Below are 17,500 nucleotides of genomic sequence, written 5' to 3' on the forward strand. Positions count from 1 at the left end.
GCTCTGCTTGTGTCTCGTAGCATAGGTTGAGCTGCTTTAGAGCTGAGACTGTTTCCTAAGTATTGCGTGGAAAATCATGTTGTTCTCCTCAAGCTTGTTCCTTAACACAGTGCAGACATCAGGTCTGGCGTGGCAGTCGGATTTGAAGGTTAATATAACCCCATTTTCTCGTGAAATTGTACCTTAGGCTTATGCAAATAATCGGCTTAGGTACTGAATAGGAACATATACCTAGTTTGTCGTGGTACATTACATAAAGCGAGTGATATCATCTCGGGTACGAGACCAAATGCCTCTTCATCTATCAAGAAATGCTATCTCAGTCTGATAAAGCGTGTTGCCTGTCTCCTACTGGTAACACCTCAGAGCTGATACATCGGTGTCGTACAGGGCAATACCTTATTCTGGTACATTTAAATATGGTATCTTATAGCCAAGTATAAGATGGTATCGCAGTCGGTAAAGGATGTTGCCTTATAACCGTGATGTAATGTCTCCTTAGCCTAACGAAGAATGTTGTGGCCAGCTCTTCACAGTTCGTTGAACTAGGCTGATTTTTTAACTTGGAGAGGTTCAAGTTTTGTAGTGTGCCACATGGCTTCGAGTTATGATAAAACTTTCCCACGGTGAATATATAAGGTAGCAAAGCCATATCGCAGTAAAATGACGCTGGCACATCCTTTGTCGATTACACACCGTTCCACGGAAACCAGAGGAAATTATAACGTAAACACAAAGTGAGAGTTTGTTAGAAGATGAGCCTTAGGAAATTATTCTCCCACACATATGTTAATTGGGAGATTATTCTCCCTCCCATAAATCAATTGGGAAATTATTCTCCCTCCCATAAATCAATTGGGTGATTATTCTCCCTTCCATAAATCAATTGGGGAATCATTCTCTCACCCATAAATCAATTGGGTGATTATTCTCCCTCCCACAAATCAATTGGGAAATTATTCTCCCACCCATAGATCATTTGGGTGATTATTCTGCCCCCTCCCCATAAATCAATTAGGAAATTATTCCCCCACCCATAAATCAATTGGGTGATTATTCTCCCTCCCATAAATCAACTGGGAAATTATTCTCCCACCCATAAATCAATTTCATACTGTCATTCCAATTATATTTGATGTTTATATAAGTACTGAATTGAACTGGAATCATCTGCAAGAATCCCAGTAGAAATGAACTTAGGAAAAGGGCATCACACTCTGATGAGTATAGATCTTCGGCGCAATCGGGTTTTCTGTACAGCGTATAATCAAGGCCGCCGAAAATAGATATGTCTTTCGGTGGTCTCAGTATAATGCCTATAAGCCGCGTCCCATGAATCTTTAACCACGGTCCGGTGGTGGCCTGTCCTATATCGTTCCAAGAGGCACGATTATGGCTAACTTTAACCTTCAATAAAATAAAAACTTCTGAAGCTTGAGGGCTGCAATTTGGAATGGTTGATGATTGGAGGGTGGATGATCAACATACCAATTTGCAGCCTTTAGCCTCAGCAGTTTTTAAGATCTGAGGGCGGACAGGAAAAGTGCGGACAGAAAAAAGTGCGGACGGACGGACAAAGCCGGCAAAACAGTTTTCTTATACAGAAAACTGAAACTGATTATCTGGATATAGAATGTAAGAAGAAAATCGTTTATTGTAATATTTATATTTGTGGAATGGGAAGAAGATTCAAAGTGTTTTGGAAAAACTAAGGTTCACAGTTCTTGTATCTGGGAAATGGGAATATAGAGACATTATCACGCAAATACTAAAGCTAATTGCTATGAGACTACTAATGCGGATAAGGATGCCAGATGTCACCATACCAGAATAATGTAAGTCCCTTACATGATTAACACCTCTCCTAGGGCTGGCCGGAAGGATTAGATTTATTTTACGTGGCTAAGAACCAATTGGTCACCTAGCAACGGGACCCACAGCTTATTGTGTAATCCGAACCACATTATAACGAGGAATGAACTTCTATCACCGCAAATAAATTTCTCTAATTCTTCATTGGCCGGTCGGAGAATCGAACTCGGGCCCAGCAGAGTGCTACAGAGAACGATACCAACCCGTCAAAATGAGGAACTGAAGAATGAAGAGCTTTTCCTTTATAGGATTAAGGAAGGAATGCATCATTCCATAAGATAAATACTAAACATTTCTAATATTTGAAAAAAAAATTAGAAAGAACAAAACAAAGAAAATAAGGTGAATGCAACATTTGGATGATGAGTTTAACAGGAAAAAGACACGAATAATTTCAGTCTGATGCTACAGAGAGAAATATTGTTGCAGATAATATTAGCCGTATTGTTCTTCATTCGCCGTGACAGAAATCGAAGCAAGTACAGATCTCCAAATCAAAGCGAGCTGTTGAAATAAGTAATCAAAATGGGCCTCAGTGCACTCAGACGATAGGCCTACTTTCCAAACAACTGATAAGTCGATATTTGCGAGAATTAAAAATCAATATAAAAAAGAAAAAAAAAAAAATCCACATCACGAACAACACTCCAATGCTATAGACGATATTTTACCGAAGCCACACAAATACTGACCAGTCAGTCAATCAGATAAACAATCAGTTCATCAATCACAAGCAAGAAATTGAAAGGATATCGATTTCACTTACGCATCTCTGCGGTACCTCCCGCTGTTTTGCCAGAACTCGTTGATTCCAGGATGAGGGTAGGTGTCGGTGCTGTGTGACATCATGAAGTGTAGGGAACACTGGAAAGAGACAATAGGAGTTGCTTTGAGACTCTCTCTCTCTCTCTCTCTCTCTCTCTCTCTCTCTATATATATATATATATATATATATATATATATATATATATATATATATATATATATATATATATATATATATATATATATATATATATATATATATATATATATATATATATATGCTTATACCTGTATTTGTGACAGGCACAATAACCTTAGCTTCTCTGTCAAATTTTAAATTGTCAGCCTATCAGTAGCAAGCGAAACATTAGATTTTATTCAAACTCACCGAGAACAATTACATTATTCCTGAATAATTTACTGGCATTGTTGTTACGATAGGAGAAGATAAACCCCATCCCCACCCCTTTTCACGATGGAAAACGTATCAATGAATAGTGTACGTGAAGCACGAGTTTACATCTGAAGCATTCAGCTTTAACTGTAAGCTCTGGCAGTTCCGCAACACCAGACAGAGTAGCATCGAACAGGTATCAGTGTTTTTCTCTCTCTCTCTCTCTCTCTCTCTCTCTCTCTCTCTCTCTCTCTCTCTCTCTCCCCCTCTCTCTCTCTCTCTTCACGAGAGAATCTCCGAGTTCATACTAAAAGTATCTTTAGAAGTTATTACCAGAATACTTCTGAAATCAAAGTCTTTTGAAATGGAAGAGCAACGCCGATCTATACCCGGATATCATAAATAGAAGAAAAGAGAGTCACTTTTGGGCCTGACCACTTACGAGAGAGAGAGAGAGAGAGAGAGAGAGAGAGAGAGAGAGAGAGAGAGAGAGAGAGAGAGAGAGAGAGACGCACTAAATGGCAAACGGTAAGAAGATGTGACAATGGTCATTTGATTAAAATTTTAATAAGTCTTCGTTTTATGCGGCAAATTCTTTACCCAACTCAAAGAGAAACGACACGAACAAAGGAATTTTGATTCTTTAATTGTCCCACCGTGATATGAGACTGACGTTGTTGGAAAGGAGAAGACATTATTCAACTGAATATAAAAAGCAAATACTTTAATTAACTTACAAAGAAATAGTACTAAAAGAATCTCAGTGACGAGCTAAATACGCTATAGGCAGATTAGACTAAGATTGCAAGAAGAGTAAGGAAAAGTCCTTTTCTTCAGCCCGGATTATGTATAACTGAGGAAATGACGAGAAAATCGCAAACACTTCCAATTGCATACCTCAGGGGACATTTCCCAAAATTGTAAACATTTCCAAAAACATTCCTCAAGGAATGTTCCCAAAATTGCAAACTTTTCCAGCAACATTCCCCAGGGGACATTTCCCAAAACTGCAAACATTTCCAACAACATTCTCAGGGGACATTTCCCAAAATTGCAAACATTTCCAACAACATTCCTCAGGGGACATTCCCCGAAAGTGCAAACATTTCCAACAACATTCCTCAGGGGACATTTCCCGAAATTGTAAACATTTCCAACAACATTCTCAGGGGACATTTCCCAAAATTGCAAACATTCCCAACAACATTCCTCAGGGGACATTTACCAAAAGCGCAAACATTTCCAACAACATTCCTCAGGGGACATTTCCCAAAATTGTAAACATTTCCAACAACATTCTCAGGGGACATTCCCCAAAATTGCAAACATTTCCAGGAACATTCCTCAGGGGACATTCCCCAAAACTGCAAACATTTCCAACAACGTTCCTCAGGGGACATTTCCCAAGGGCCCTAAACTCGGAGGCCGTGGTCTGTGAATTTCCAAGTTTAAAAAAGCAGAGAAGGACTTCAGGAAAAGACTGATCACATACCTCCTCCCTGTTCTCGAATGTGTCCACTGGAACTTCATAAGAGGAGCTGAGCAGATTCCTGATAATATCTTGCTTGTCGATTTCGAATGTCTCCTTAGGTTGGTACATGTACGCTGTGAGTTGTTCTGGGTCATAAACCATGCCATCTTTTCTATATCTGGAATTAAAAAAAAAATATACAAAAATTCTTTCCTCTGTAGAGCATTTGTTGCAAGATACATCATGTTATTTTTGGGGTTAATATGAACCGGCGAGACTTTTTCTTATAATTATCTCAAATAGTTACCAAAGACAAAAAGCAATTTTCTTCAAGAATATGATTTATGATTTGATTTATGATACTTAGGCTAAGCCAAGCACTGGGGCACGTTCGGCCCCTCAGCGTTTAAGACAGTGAAAAGAAGGAGTTGGAGTTACAGAACAGCAAGATAAAGCGATCCAGAAAGGGAGGGTGACGAAGCACGTGGATCTAAAATTGGAACTGGGAGAAAGCCCCACTGTCCCACTAAGAAGTAATAGTCAGAGGGGTTGGTCAAGCAGGATTTGCTAAAGTCAGTTACTGCTACCGTATGTTACACATAGTGTAAAGTATATACAATGGCAGTAGAAGCTATAGTATGGACAATGTTTGCTTCACTTGAGTTAACCCCGTTGGGGGGGGAGGGGCTAGTTTCGTCAGTGCACCTCGTGCGGGACACTGTAAGGATTATTTCAGGTTCCTTAGCAGCGTCCCCTCGGCCCCTAGCTGCAACCCCTTTCGTTTCTTTCACTGTACCTCCTTCATATTCTCTTTCTTCCATTTTACTTTCTACCCTCTCCTAACAATCGATTCTTAGTGCAACTGAGAGGCTTTCCTCTTGTCACACCTTTCAAACCTTTTACTGTCAATTTCCGTTTCAGCGCTGAATGACCTCATACGTTCCAGTGCCTGGCCTTTGGCCTAAGTTCTATATTCAGTTCAATTCAGTTCACTTGAGTTGATATAAACCTTCAGATACCTTCAAAATCACACTAAACAAACGCTAATAATGAAAGAAATTTTTAGATAAGAAAAAAAATCTTACCTGGAGATCAGCGCATCTGCAATGCGGCCAGCAGACTCCATCGTATGCTGTCTCTCATATTTCTCGACCAGGGCGATGAAATTGTCCATGCTCATGGGCATCCTCGTCTCAACGAGGGCACTTATGCCCATGCTGGAGCTTCTCTCTACGTAGCAATTCAGGGCCTTGAAGTTGGTGTCCCATGCGGCTAATTTGGAAGAGAGGAAAATGCAATGTGGTCGTTATTTAGTAAGACTCATTCCGTGACCAAATATCTATATTTTTCTGTGTGGAAAAGATCCAGTGTGCTTTTTATTTAGTAAAACGCAATGCGTAACTGTATATCTATTTTTCAATGTGTAAAAATGATAGTCTAAGGATAATGAACTAAATGAACGGCATTTAGTTTCCCTTTTTGCTGGTCTAAGCTGACAGAGTTGAAAATGATAACCATGAATAATTGACAGTTGCTTTTCTAGTTCAGTTATACATAAAACGTTAACCATATTTACTCTCATGAGAAGAAAAAGTAGTTTGCCAAAAGATGAACTTACTTAACCTCAATGAGTAAACATCGACCTATAGTATATCGCTATGTACAACTGACGTATAAATGCCATGTCATGTCTGTACGTAATGTGAGAATGTATGTAGGTATTTATTTGAAGTCTACTATTCTTATTCAAAGAAAAGGTGAAAAATAAATGTTCCTACTCACAGCCATTTCCCCCTGAAGGGGGAAAAAATATAGGCTTCCCCAGTGAAAGAAGTTTCCAGGACTAACGTATTTGTTTACATATGTTTTTAAATACAATCAATAAGTAATGCTCTGTCCCTACCTGCTAGGGATGAAAGCCCCAAAAACACCAGCAGTTGGGCTCTCCACATTTCGAAATCTGTTTCCTTTGTGAGATCTTTCAGTGATAATCCTGAAGTCTAACCTGTAAAGGTAGAAGAAAATTGTTATGCATTAACTTCAAGCAGAAAAACAAGTCTAACTAACTAAACAGACGTATAATAATAATAATAATAATAATAATAATAATAATAATAATAATAATAATAATAATAATAATAGCATGAGTCTTGAAATGGAGAAACAAATCCACAGTTATGTATATGTACATATATTTAAAGGTAAATCTGTACAGATTTACCTTTAAATATATGTACGTATACATAACTGTGGATTTGTTTCTCCAATAATAATAATAATAATAATAATAATAATAATAATAATAATAATAATAATAATAATAATAATATTGCGGAAACGTGACAGTATCCACGTGTTGCCTGTGACTCCCAGCGTCAACTGGCTAGGTTTCTCTCTCTCTCTCTCTCTCTCTCTCTCTCTCTCTCTCTCTCTCTCTCTTATGGACCGAACGTATTAGGATTTCGTGGGTCACTAGTGGCCCGTTTGTTAAACGCTGCACATTCCCAAGCTTTCGTGGCCACTAACTTCTTTGGATGTGGTGGCCACTTAAGGCCTTTAATCTGGTAGCCAATTAAGTAAGGCACTTGATTGGGTGACCACTTACTTAAGGCACTTGTTTTGGTGACCACTTACTTAGGCACTTGTTTTGGTGACCACTTAAGTAAGGCACTTACTTTAGTGACCGCGTAAATATGCACTAGTTTTGTTGGCCACTTAAGTAAGGCCCTTTATATGGTAGCCACTTACGTGAGGCAATAGTTTTGGTTGCCACTTACATCAGGCACTTGTTTTGGTGGCCACTTAAGTAAGGCATTTGTTTTGGTGGCCACTTAAGTAAGGCACTTGATCTGGTGACCACTTGCTTAAGGCACTTGTTTTTGTGGCCACTTAAGTATGGCACTTGCTTTAGTGGCCACGTAAACGTGCACTTGTTAGGGTGGCCACGTACGCACTGTAAGGCTCTTAATTTGGTGGAGACTTACGTGAGGCACTTGCTTTGGTATCCACTTACGTGAGGCACTTGCTTTGGTGGACACTTACGTGAGGCACTTGCTTTCTTGGCCACTTAGGTAACGCACCTGTTTTGGTGGCCATTTAAGTATGGCACTTCTTTTGGTGGCCAATTAAGGCACATGCTTCAGTGGCCACGTAAATACACACTTATTTTGGTGGCAACTTAAGTATGGCACATGTTTCCGTGGCCACCTACCTAAGGCACTTGCTCTGGTGGCCACGTAAGTATGGCACGTGTTTTGGTGACCACTTACGTGAGGCATTTGCTTCGGTGGCCACTTAAGTAAGGCAATTGTTTTGGTGACTATCACGTAAGGCACTTGATTTGGTGACCACTTAAGTAAGGCACTTGTTTTGGTGGCCACTAAATGCCTTGAACGTGATGGTCACTAAAGGCCACTGTTCTTGTAATTACTAAAGTGCTTCGTTTCGGTAACCAAAAGAAACCGTAAAATTCCCAAACTGCTTCCGTTTTCCCAGTTCTATATCTTTCCTTCTTTTGAGAGGCAAGTAAATCACTTCCGTTCGGTTATCAGCTAGTCCTATTTTCCTTTACCACGGTCTTCTTAGGAGCAAGTCCCCGTGCTGGCATAAGGCCAGCTTAATACAGAACCAAAATTTCCCTAAACCTCCTCCTTTCATTTTCACTTTCAAATGAGGCCGAGATAAGTTTCTAGAATTTAGGTAAATCAAATCCATTTGTATGACACACGCTGTTTATATTATCTAGAAATTCACAAATATCGGTTTACAAATATCGTTCAACATCGAATTCATCATACCCTGAGAATAACTTACACACAAAGGGGATTATTGATTATTTATAGTAAGTACTTCTGCCCAGCCAGGAATCGAGTCTGGGCCTTTGGTTGAGAAACAACTATAGACAGTCGACTTTGATCACTCGGCTATCAATAAAAGATCTTGGTCGGGGTAGAAGCAATTATCAATTATAATTCCTTTAGATGTGAGATATTCCGGTGGTATAGCGAATTCGATATTAAGCAATATTTGTGGCTTAATATTTGTTAATATAAAATAATAAATCGTGAATATATAACAAAAATTCATATTATCTACAAATACCAGCAAAGAGGGCCATTTCACACGCAACGCACCCTCCGCCCCCCCCCCCACACCAAAAATAAAAGAAAATAACAAAGGAAAATCGTTGCAACATTCCTGTACATCACACGATCATGAATCATCGAAAACGCACTTCATCATAATGAAACAATTCGTCATTTATATCTAATCACGCATTTCGGAAATTCCCCCTCCCCGGAAGTACTTCATTCAGAAATAAGGGTCTCAAGGATAAACTTCCAAATAGAAAAAGAAAAAAAAATGAAGAGTTATAAACATTCGACAAAGTCAGGCCTTACCTCGTTTACTACAGTTCTGTCTCGAGACAGGAAATGTTTCCAAATATAATCGGCTTCTCCGAATCACGCCCTTTTCTGTCGAGGCACGAGTTATTTTTAGCTCTTAAATAAACTGTTTGATTACGGTAAAAGAAATTAACTAAGATATTCACATGCATTCAAGCTTACTCATCAGATTATTATATTGCATTGCTTCAGTCAGTTTTTGGGGAACTCTGATGAAATCTTCATGACTTTTCCGTATTTATAATCATAAGGGTAACTTCATGGACAGACGTCCTTGCGTTATCCTGATGGTCATAAAAACGGAAAACTTTAAGATGCGTGTCTGTCAATGACGTATCCTTGAGCTTCATATATCAAAAGGGAAAATGGATAAGCCTGTTTGCACTCAAGAATTGTCATGATATTCATAAAGTGAAAAACTTCACGAGCTTGTCCGTCCTTGAAGCGTGACAAAACAGAAAACCTCATGAGTCATTCTGTCCGTGATGTATCTTGCTGAGGTGGATCCTATCTGTCCTTGAGGTATCCTAGTGACTACAAAATGGAAAACTACATGAGACAGTCTGTCATTGACATATCCTACTGACTATAAAACATAAACTTCCTAAGCCTATCTCTCCCTCAGGTATCCTGTGAACTTCAAGAGGGAAAACTTCACGAGTCCGTTCGTCCATGACGTATCCTGCCACGCATTTCAAAAAGATAACGGTAAATCATACTTTATTATACGTTATTCTGACAGCAGAAAAAATTATAGTGACACTTATTGGATAAACTGAAGTTACTGGATGATTTAAACCGTAAATATTTTATTATGTTCGTTTAAGTTTCACATTTTTGGTGACAACACCCCTCTTCGGGTCCTAACGAAAATTGCAGTTCCAGATTTCAAAATTATCCTATTATCATGTCGCGTGCAACGATGCAAATTTTCTTTTAGATTACACAGTGTTATTAATAGCATTCATTAAATAGCTTCCGGCAGATTTATTTTGCAAGGCAGTGCCCTGAGTCTGACTTATGAAATTTACAAGCCAGTTTCGTGACCTTATGAGTACGACTTGCCCATCTCTGATTGCGTTCTCTACAGACGTTAATCTCCGATGGTCTTAAGAGCACTTATCGAATCGTATTACAGTACAAGATACTTTAACGAATGAGGGAGTGTTAAACTCTTGTTTATTCATTAAAAACGTAAATCACTCCAGTTCTCAGTTATGAAAGAGTGATAGTAAATGACAGTTTAATGAATGGAATGTGTCAAATGTAACTTAAAAAAAAAAAGACAAGTTTTAATGAGCGTGTTACATCAGACTGGCATCCATTCATTAAAATAGTAACTAACCGCAGTTTAAAACGTCATTGCAATCGTAAAGGAACTTGAATAGAACCAAAAAAAAAGCTGAAGACATTCAATGCCCAATTAAAAAAAAATAATAATAAAAATCACACGAAAATTTGAGACTGAAGAGACACTTCACCAATGTCCCCAGATTAAGACGCCTCATGTTACTCACTCTCCATCACCACTACATCCGCATTCTTCCACTGACCCTTATATAATGCCATTATAACCCCTGAACCAGTCCCTTCCCCTAATACCCCATGGCCCAAATAGAATCAGAATACATACCCCACCCACTACCTCTCCTGAGACACGACCCTCTTGTGCGATACGGTCCTTTCACAGGTTATAACCGTCTCGTGCGACGTAATCCTCTCGTGGGCTAAAATCCTCTTGTGGGACGCGATCCTGCCGTGCAATGCGATCCTTAATCTGAGCGAGTGGAAAATTCAATTTCGTTATGAACTCGTCTCAATTTAGTTTCGCGCGTAATTGTGTGCTTGAAATGAAACGTTGTTGAGGTGTCACGGTATTTGCACAAACATAATATATGTGCGTTTGTCTTCTGAATGTCTTAATTAAGACAGCAATATTGTCTGATTTATTTAGTATTCAATAAAAGGCACGCTAGGTCAATTAGAGCATGTCCTTGCTAGTATTAAATACGCACTAAGCCATCATCCCGAAGAGAAACACCACGATTCTTCAAAGACCATCTCTCCTTCTGTCAGGCTGTTCCGTAACACCAGCAACCCCACCACTTCCCACATTTAATCTGCGAGATTACGAAATTTTAAGACTGTCCAATACCGGCGCTTATTCCTTGCCAATTGTCGTCAGACTTTGAAATTCCCTTCCTTCCTTCCTGCCTTTGTCTGTGAATTCCAGTAACCTACTTTCTTTGAAGGGGCTTTTCTATCGCTTCCTTAGGGGTTGGAACCCGCTCCTTTTCCTTCCTAATCTTGTAACTCTTTTCCTTCATGCCTGGGCTAGATCAGAACATTAGGCTGCCCTTCCCAATACCTTCTAAAATAAGTTTCATCCTATGCAAAAGCAGAGTTTATACTGCATGATAATATTTTATGGCGGAGCGACGGGGAATAGGAATAATTGATAAAATAAAACGGAGAGAGAGGTTAGGGAAGAAAAAGTGGGATTTAGTCTCAAGGGAAGTGACATAGCCTCTTACGAGTGGAAATGTTGTAGGAATCGAGGGAAATTTTTATATGCTTGTAGTTCAATGCATAGATGAATATGCATACTTGAATGCACCGCATATATAAATACGTAAGAAAACACACACGGTTATGTATATATATGTATATATATACATACATATATATATATATATATATATATATATATATATATATATATATATGGTGTAAGTTATTCCAGGGGTATATTTTACTTAATTTTTTAATCTTAATAGATTTCCAAGTGTAAAACAAGTCAAAGGTGTACCATTTGTAAACAATACGTGCGTAAATGAACTTAATCATTCTCATATGCCACGTAAAAGTCAATCGTCAGTACGGAATCACTCAATTTACAGCATTCCTTGAAATCTCAATTACACCAATATTTGAATGCCCAGTTTTAAGAGGGCTTGGTGGACGGGGCTAGAAACCGGTAGATAATAAGCAGATAAGATAAAAGAACACATAGATAACGGCATTTTATCAATGTTCTCGGTAGGGGGAGGTGGGCTGGGGACGGCGGGTTACTGAGTCACACTTTGGCCAAATCCGTTTTCGTGTACTTCTGACCCCTACCACCGACGATCGTATGTAGGGGAACAATCTGTTTCATCAAAACCTATGACACATATCCGTCTCCGTGTGCGCATGAGTGTGTATGATGCGTGTTTTTTTTTTCAAAATAACACTACAAACTCCGGAGAGAGAGAGAGAGAGAGAGAGAGAGAGAGAGAGAGAGAGAGAGAGAGAGTATAATATTCAGTACTGCTCAAAATTTAGCTAGCTACTGAATGCATATCTTTTTCAAGACAACACTGAGCGAGAGAGAGAGAGAGAGAGAGAGAGAGAGAGAGAGAGAGAGAGAGAGTATAATATACTGCTCAAAATTTGACCAGCTACTGGATGCGTGTCTTTTCAAGACGACACTAAGAGAGAGAGAGAGAGAGAGAGAGAGAGAGAGAGAGAGAGAGAGAGAGAGAGAGAGAGAGAGATAACGTATTTTCAAAATCTGACTAGCTAATGGATGCGTATCTTTCTCAAGACAACAGTAAGAGAGAGAGAGAGAGAGAGAGAGAGAGAGAGAGAGAGAGAGAGAGAGAGAGAGAGAGAGAGAGAGAGTATAACGTATTTTCAAAATCTGACTAGCTAATGGATGCGTATCTTTCTCAAGACAACACTAAGAGAGAGAGAGAGAGAGAGAGAGAGAGAGAGAGAGAGAGAGAGAGAGAGAGAGAGTATAACGTATTTTCAAAATCTGACTAGCTAATGGATGCGTATCTTTCTCAAGACAACAGTAAACAGTAAGAGAGAGAGAGAGAGAGAGAGAGAGAGAGAGAGAGAGAGAGAGAGAGAGAGAGAGAGAGAGAGAGAGAGAGTATAACGTATTTTCAAAATCTGACTAGCTAATGGATGCGTATCTTTCTCAAGACAACACTAAGAGAGAGAGAGAGAGAGAGAGAGAGAGAGAGAGAGAGAGAGAGAGAGAGAGAGAGTATAACGTATTTTCAAAATCTGACTAGCTAATGGATGCGTATCTTTCTCAAGACAACACTAGAGAGAGAGAGAGAGAGAGAGAGAGAGAGAGAGAGAGAGAGAGAGTATAACGTATTTTCAAAATCTGACTAGCTAATGGATGCGTATCTTTCTCAAGACAACACTAAGAGAGAGAGAGAGAGAGAGAGAGAGAGAGAGAGTATAATGTATTGTCAAAATTTGCCTAGCTACTGGACAGGTATTCTTTCAAAACAACACTGAGAGAGAGAGAGAGAGAGAGAGAGAGAGAGAGAGAGAGAGAGAGAGAGAGAGAGTATAATGTATTGTCAAAATTTGCCTAGCTAGTGGACAGGTATTCTTTCAAAACAACACTGAGAGAGAGAGAGAGAGAGAGAGAGAGAGAGAGAGAGAGAGAGAGAGAGAGAGAGAGAGAGAGTATAATATACTGATCAAAACTTGACTAGCTACTAGATGCGTATTTTTTAAAACAAACTCTGAGACTCTCTCTCTCTCTCTCTCTCTCTCTCTCTCTCTCTCTCTCTCTCTCTCTCTCTCTCTGCTAGTGTGTGTGGGTTTCTGTGTACTTACTCAAAACATAACATAACAGTCTAAAGATCCTTCTATCTTTCTACCGCTAACAGTAATGAGAAATTTTTAAATTTATGACACATATCCGTCAGAGAGAGAGAGAGAGAGAGAGAGAGAGAGAGAGATTATGCTTCTGATCAAAGCATGACTACACACTATGAAACGTTAGCGCAGCATTTCAAAATTTATGACGTATCTATGTGTGGGTGAGAGAGAGAGAGAGAGAGAGAGAGAGAGAGAGAGAGAGAGAGAGAGAGAGAGAGAGATAGTAAATGCGTTTTTTCAAAGCATGACTACATATCATGAAACATTAGCAAGACATTTCAAAATCTATGACGTATCCATGTGTGTGTGTGAGAGAGAGAGAGAGAGAGAGAGAGAGAGAGAGAGAGAGAGAGAGAGAGAGAGAGAGAGAAAGTATATGCGTTTGGTGAAAACATGACTACATAATATGAAGCACTGGCAGGACATTTCAAACTTTATGATGTATCTTGGCATGGATGAAGAGAGAGAGAGAGAGAGAGAGAGAGAGAGAGAGAGAGAGAGAGAGAGAGAGAGAGAGAGAGAGAGAGAGTGCAAGACATTTCAAAATTTATGATGTATCTATGTGAGAGAGAGAGAGAGAGAGAGAGAGAGAGAGAGAGAGTATAATGAGTTTGTTCAAAGCATGACTACATACGATAAAGCACTAGCAAAGCACTTCAAAATTTATGATGTATCAATGTTTGTATGTGTATGTGAGAGAGAGAGAGAGAGAGAGAGAGAGAGAGAGAGAGAGATCGAAATAATACCACACTCATTTAAATTCTCTCTCTCTCTCTCTCTCTCTCTCTCTCTCTCTCTCTCTCTCTCTCTCTCTCTCTCTCTGAAACTCAGTATTTTACCTTTCCCTTAATCTGATTAACAGGATATGAGAACGTGAGGGCCAGAGCAGAGGGAGGAGGAGGAGGAGGAGGAGGAGGTTAAGACTTTATATGTGAAATAAAACCTGAGAAATGATAAGATAAATATTATGACAAACAACTAAGTGCATAAAGCATGGTCGACAGAGTAACAGAGAAATTGATAGGCAGAGGAATATAAAATAATAAATTCAGAAATAATAGAGGAGTATTGAATTTCTCTTATTCATGAGCGTAACAAGGCTACTGAATTTCAGATATCATCGCAGGATCATTACGACGAGTTATGGTACATGTATACATATACATAACGGAATTTCTTTCTCAGATAACAATTTCACAGATGTAATGTTCTAAGACTCGGAGAATTAAAACCTGTTGATATACTCGTACACATCGATACATATGCATACACACACACATACATATTTATATATATATATGTGTGTGTGTGTGTGTGTGTGTGTGTGTGTGTGTTTGTACGTCTGCGCGCGCACAAATTCATCTCTGTACGCACAGCTAAATAGCTCAACTTTCCGCAACTTGTTAACAACACATACCTTCAAGTAGCCCAGTGCAACTTGAAAAATAGGACTCAGTGATCGACTTAATAATAATAATAATAATAATAATAATAATAATAATAATAATAATAATAATAATAATAATAATAATAATAATAATAATAATAAAGACTCGCCCCTCCATCAGATTAGGTAAAAAAAACGGAAATCTTGGTAGTAACGTATCATCTAATGTCAAGAATCGCATAAGTTCAACATGCTTCAAATTTCACGCCTGATGTACGAATGTACAAAGAGTACAATTACTCTTTATATATTCATTTAATAATAATCATCATCTAATCATTTAATAATAATCATCATCCGCATCATTATGATCGTCACCTGCTGAAAGAATAACAAACATGAAGAAAAGCTCATTTGCATTGAAGCAGAACAAACAAGTAAAACAATTTGGCTCCGAGAACTGCTTATAAACATATCGTAAACACTTCAAGTGCAGGTCGAACATCAAGCCGAACAGCCTCTCTCTCTCTCTCTCTCTCTCTCTCTCTCTCTCTCTCTCTCTCTCTCTCTCTCTCAATTAATACCCAGTCAACCTTCCCCTTTCATAACTCTTAAGGAGACGTATCAAGTCCTCTCGGGGAGTTCAGTTTCTTGCGACCCATAATTAAGTTCGAAGGCAGACGTCCCCGATGCGAGCCTGGGGAGATCAGGAATGCGTTCCTGCGCATGCGTGTATGTGTGATGAATTCATGCATGTATGCGTCTAAGCATGCATTCGTGCTTGTAGATACGTATGTGCTTAAATATAGATGCGAGTGTGTCCATATTTGTTCATGTGTACTGAAAGCTTACATACCTAAATACATACATATACACAGGCATTTATATGTGTGTGTGCTTCTGTGTATACGTGAGTGTGTGCTGTGAAACCACGTTTTCACAATGCGCATATGTAAACGCATATGTACGTATTCACAAGGTACACGTGTATGAATTCATGATATAAGTCTCGTACGTAAAAAATAAAAAAAAGTGCTTGACAAAATAAACTGACCCAGACTTAAGATTATTTTGCTTTTGCCTGGTACTGACAGAGTCGGAAAGCTGGCAGCAAAGGTTTAGAGAAAGTAGGCCTATTCAGAAAAAAAAAATATTTTAGTTCCAGAGAAGATAACAGGACATGAACACATTTAATTTTTATCTTTTGAACCCTAAACATTGCTTTTAAATAACATTGTCTTTGGCCTTAATTTTGTTCTGATATATTTCTCGTATTGACGGCAGACTCCAAGGTAGGCCTATTCAGAAAAAAAAATATTTTCAGTTCCAGAGAAAATAACTGAACACGAAAAAACTTTATTGTCTTTTGAACAATAATATTGTTTTAAAACAACATTGCCTTTTGTCCTCATTTTTTCTTCTGATATATTTTTCGTGTTGGGGGGACCCCCAAGGTAGGACTAGGGCCCGGAACCCAAGGAGTGCACGTGTTAGATGAAGTCAAGTTAGGATGGCTTCGATAACATCAGTATTTTACTTTATCTCTCTTCTCGACATCCTGCTATTTTCTCATTTGTATGCATGACATTTTATATTGTGGAAGCTTTCCTATCAAGTTAATGACTTTTTTTTTAAGTCTTGTGCCACATAAGTTTTGTAAAATAATAATAATAATAATAATAATAATAATAATAATAATAATAATAATAATAATAATAATAAAATAGGTACTCATGGTAGCATGAGTCTTAAAAGGAGAAACTATCTATGTATGGATACATATACATTTAGTACCTATACATAATTGTGTAATTTTTTCTCCAATAATAATAATAATAATAATAATAATAATAATAATAATAATAATAAGGAAAAGCACGTTCATCGTTTCCCAGCATCCTCCCCCCATCACAGTTCAGAGATCTGGCGAAGAAAGAGGACCCAAGAAAAACCATGCGAAAAAAACTATTTCCTTTTACCTTCTGAACGGAGCCAACGGACGACGTCCACGCATGGTCTGCCTTCACGTGACTGCGCATAACAGATTCCGAAATGAAAACGTATTTCCAGCGAGGTGACTTCATCACTCCGTTAACTTAAGACGTTGTGGCTCGCTTGGTCACGACCTATAAGCGCAACAACTCGCAAGGACACTCGCAAACGCACTGTTCGAGGTGTCCCGAGGCGCCGATGCCACGACAGAGCAGCCAAGGTGTACCCGCTGAGGAGGTTGCGTTCATTAAGTGGAGAAGGGAGACGGTTTTGCGTCCTTACGCATACCTTGTGCATTGTAAGGAATGGTTGTAGAATTTCATTCGCGATATGTAGACCGTGCATAAAAACTAGAGATGTAAAATTATATATATATATATGTCTATATATATATATATATATATATATATATAGAGAGAGAGAGAGAGAGAGAGAGAGAGAGAGAGAGAGAGAGAGAGAGATGTAAATATACAGTATATGCACATATACAATATATATATACACATATATACACAGTTTTATATATATATACATATACATAC

The 17,500-nt window shown here is 38.6% G+C and overlaps 1 protein-coding gene across 8 annotated transcripts in view; it reads right to left on the reverse strand.

Moving 5' to 3' along the window:
* LOC136848676 (uncharacterized) overlaps nt 1-17,500 on the reverse strand; it is a 64,000-nt gene that overhangs the window by 24,355 nt on the left and 22,145 nt on the right. For all 8 annotated transcript variants that reach the window (XM_067121135.1, XM_067121131.1, XM_067121133.1 and 5 more), the window contains exons 2-5: nt 6,406-6,507; nt 5,588-5,774; nt 4,524-4,680; nt 2,639-2,736 (exon numbers count right to left, since the gene is read on the reverse strand). In XM_067121135.1, coding sequence (XP_066977236.1) covers nt 2,639-2,736; nt 4,524-4,680; nt 5,588-5,774; nt 6,406-6,454 — 491 coding nt within the window. In that variant the 5' untranslated portion in view covers nt 6,455-6,507. The remainder of the gene's footprint in view (nt 1-2,638; nt 2,737-4,523; nt 4,681-5,587; nt 5,775-6,405; nt 6,508-17,500) is intronic.

This window comes from Macrobrachium rosenbergii, chromosome 19 (assembly GCF_040412425.1).
Source record: "Macrobrachium rosenbergii isolate ZJJX-2024 chromosome 19, ASM4041242v1, whole genome shotgun sequence".
Lineage (NCBI taxonomy): Eukaryota > Metazoa > Arthropoda > Malacostraca > Decapoda > Palaemonidae > Macrobrachium > Macrobrachium rosenbergii.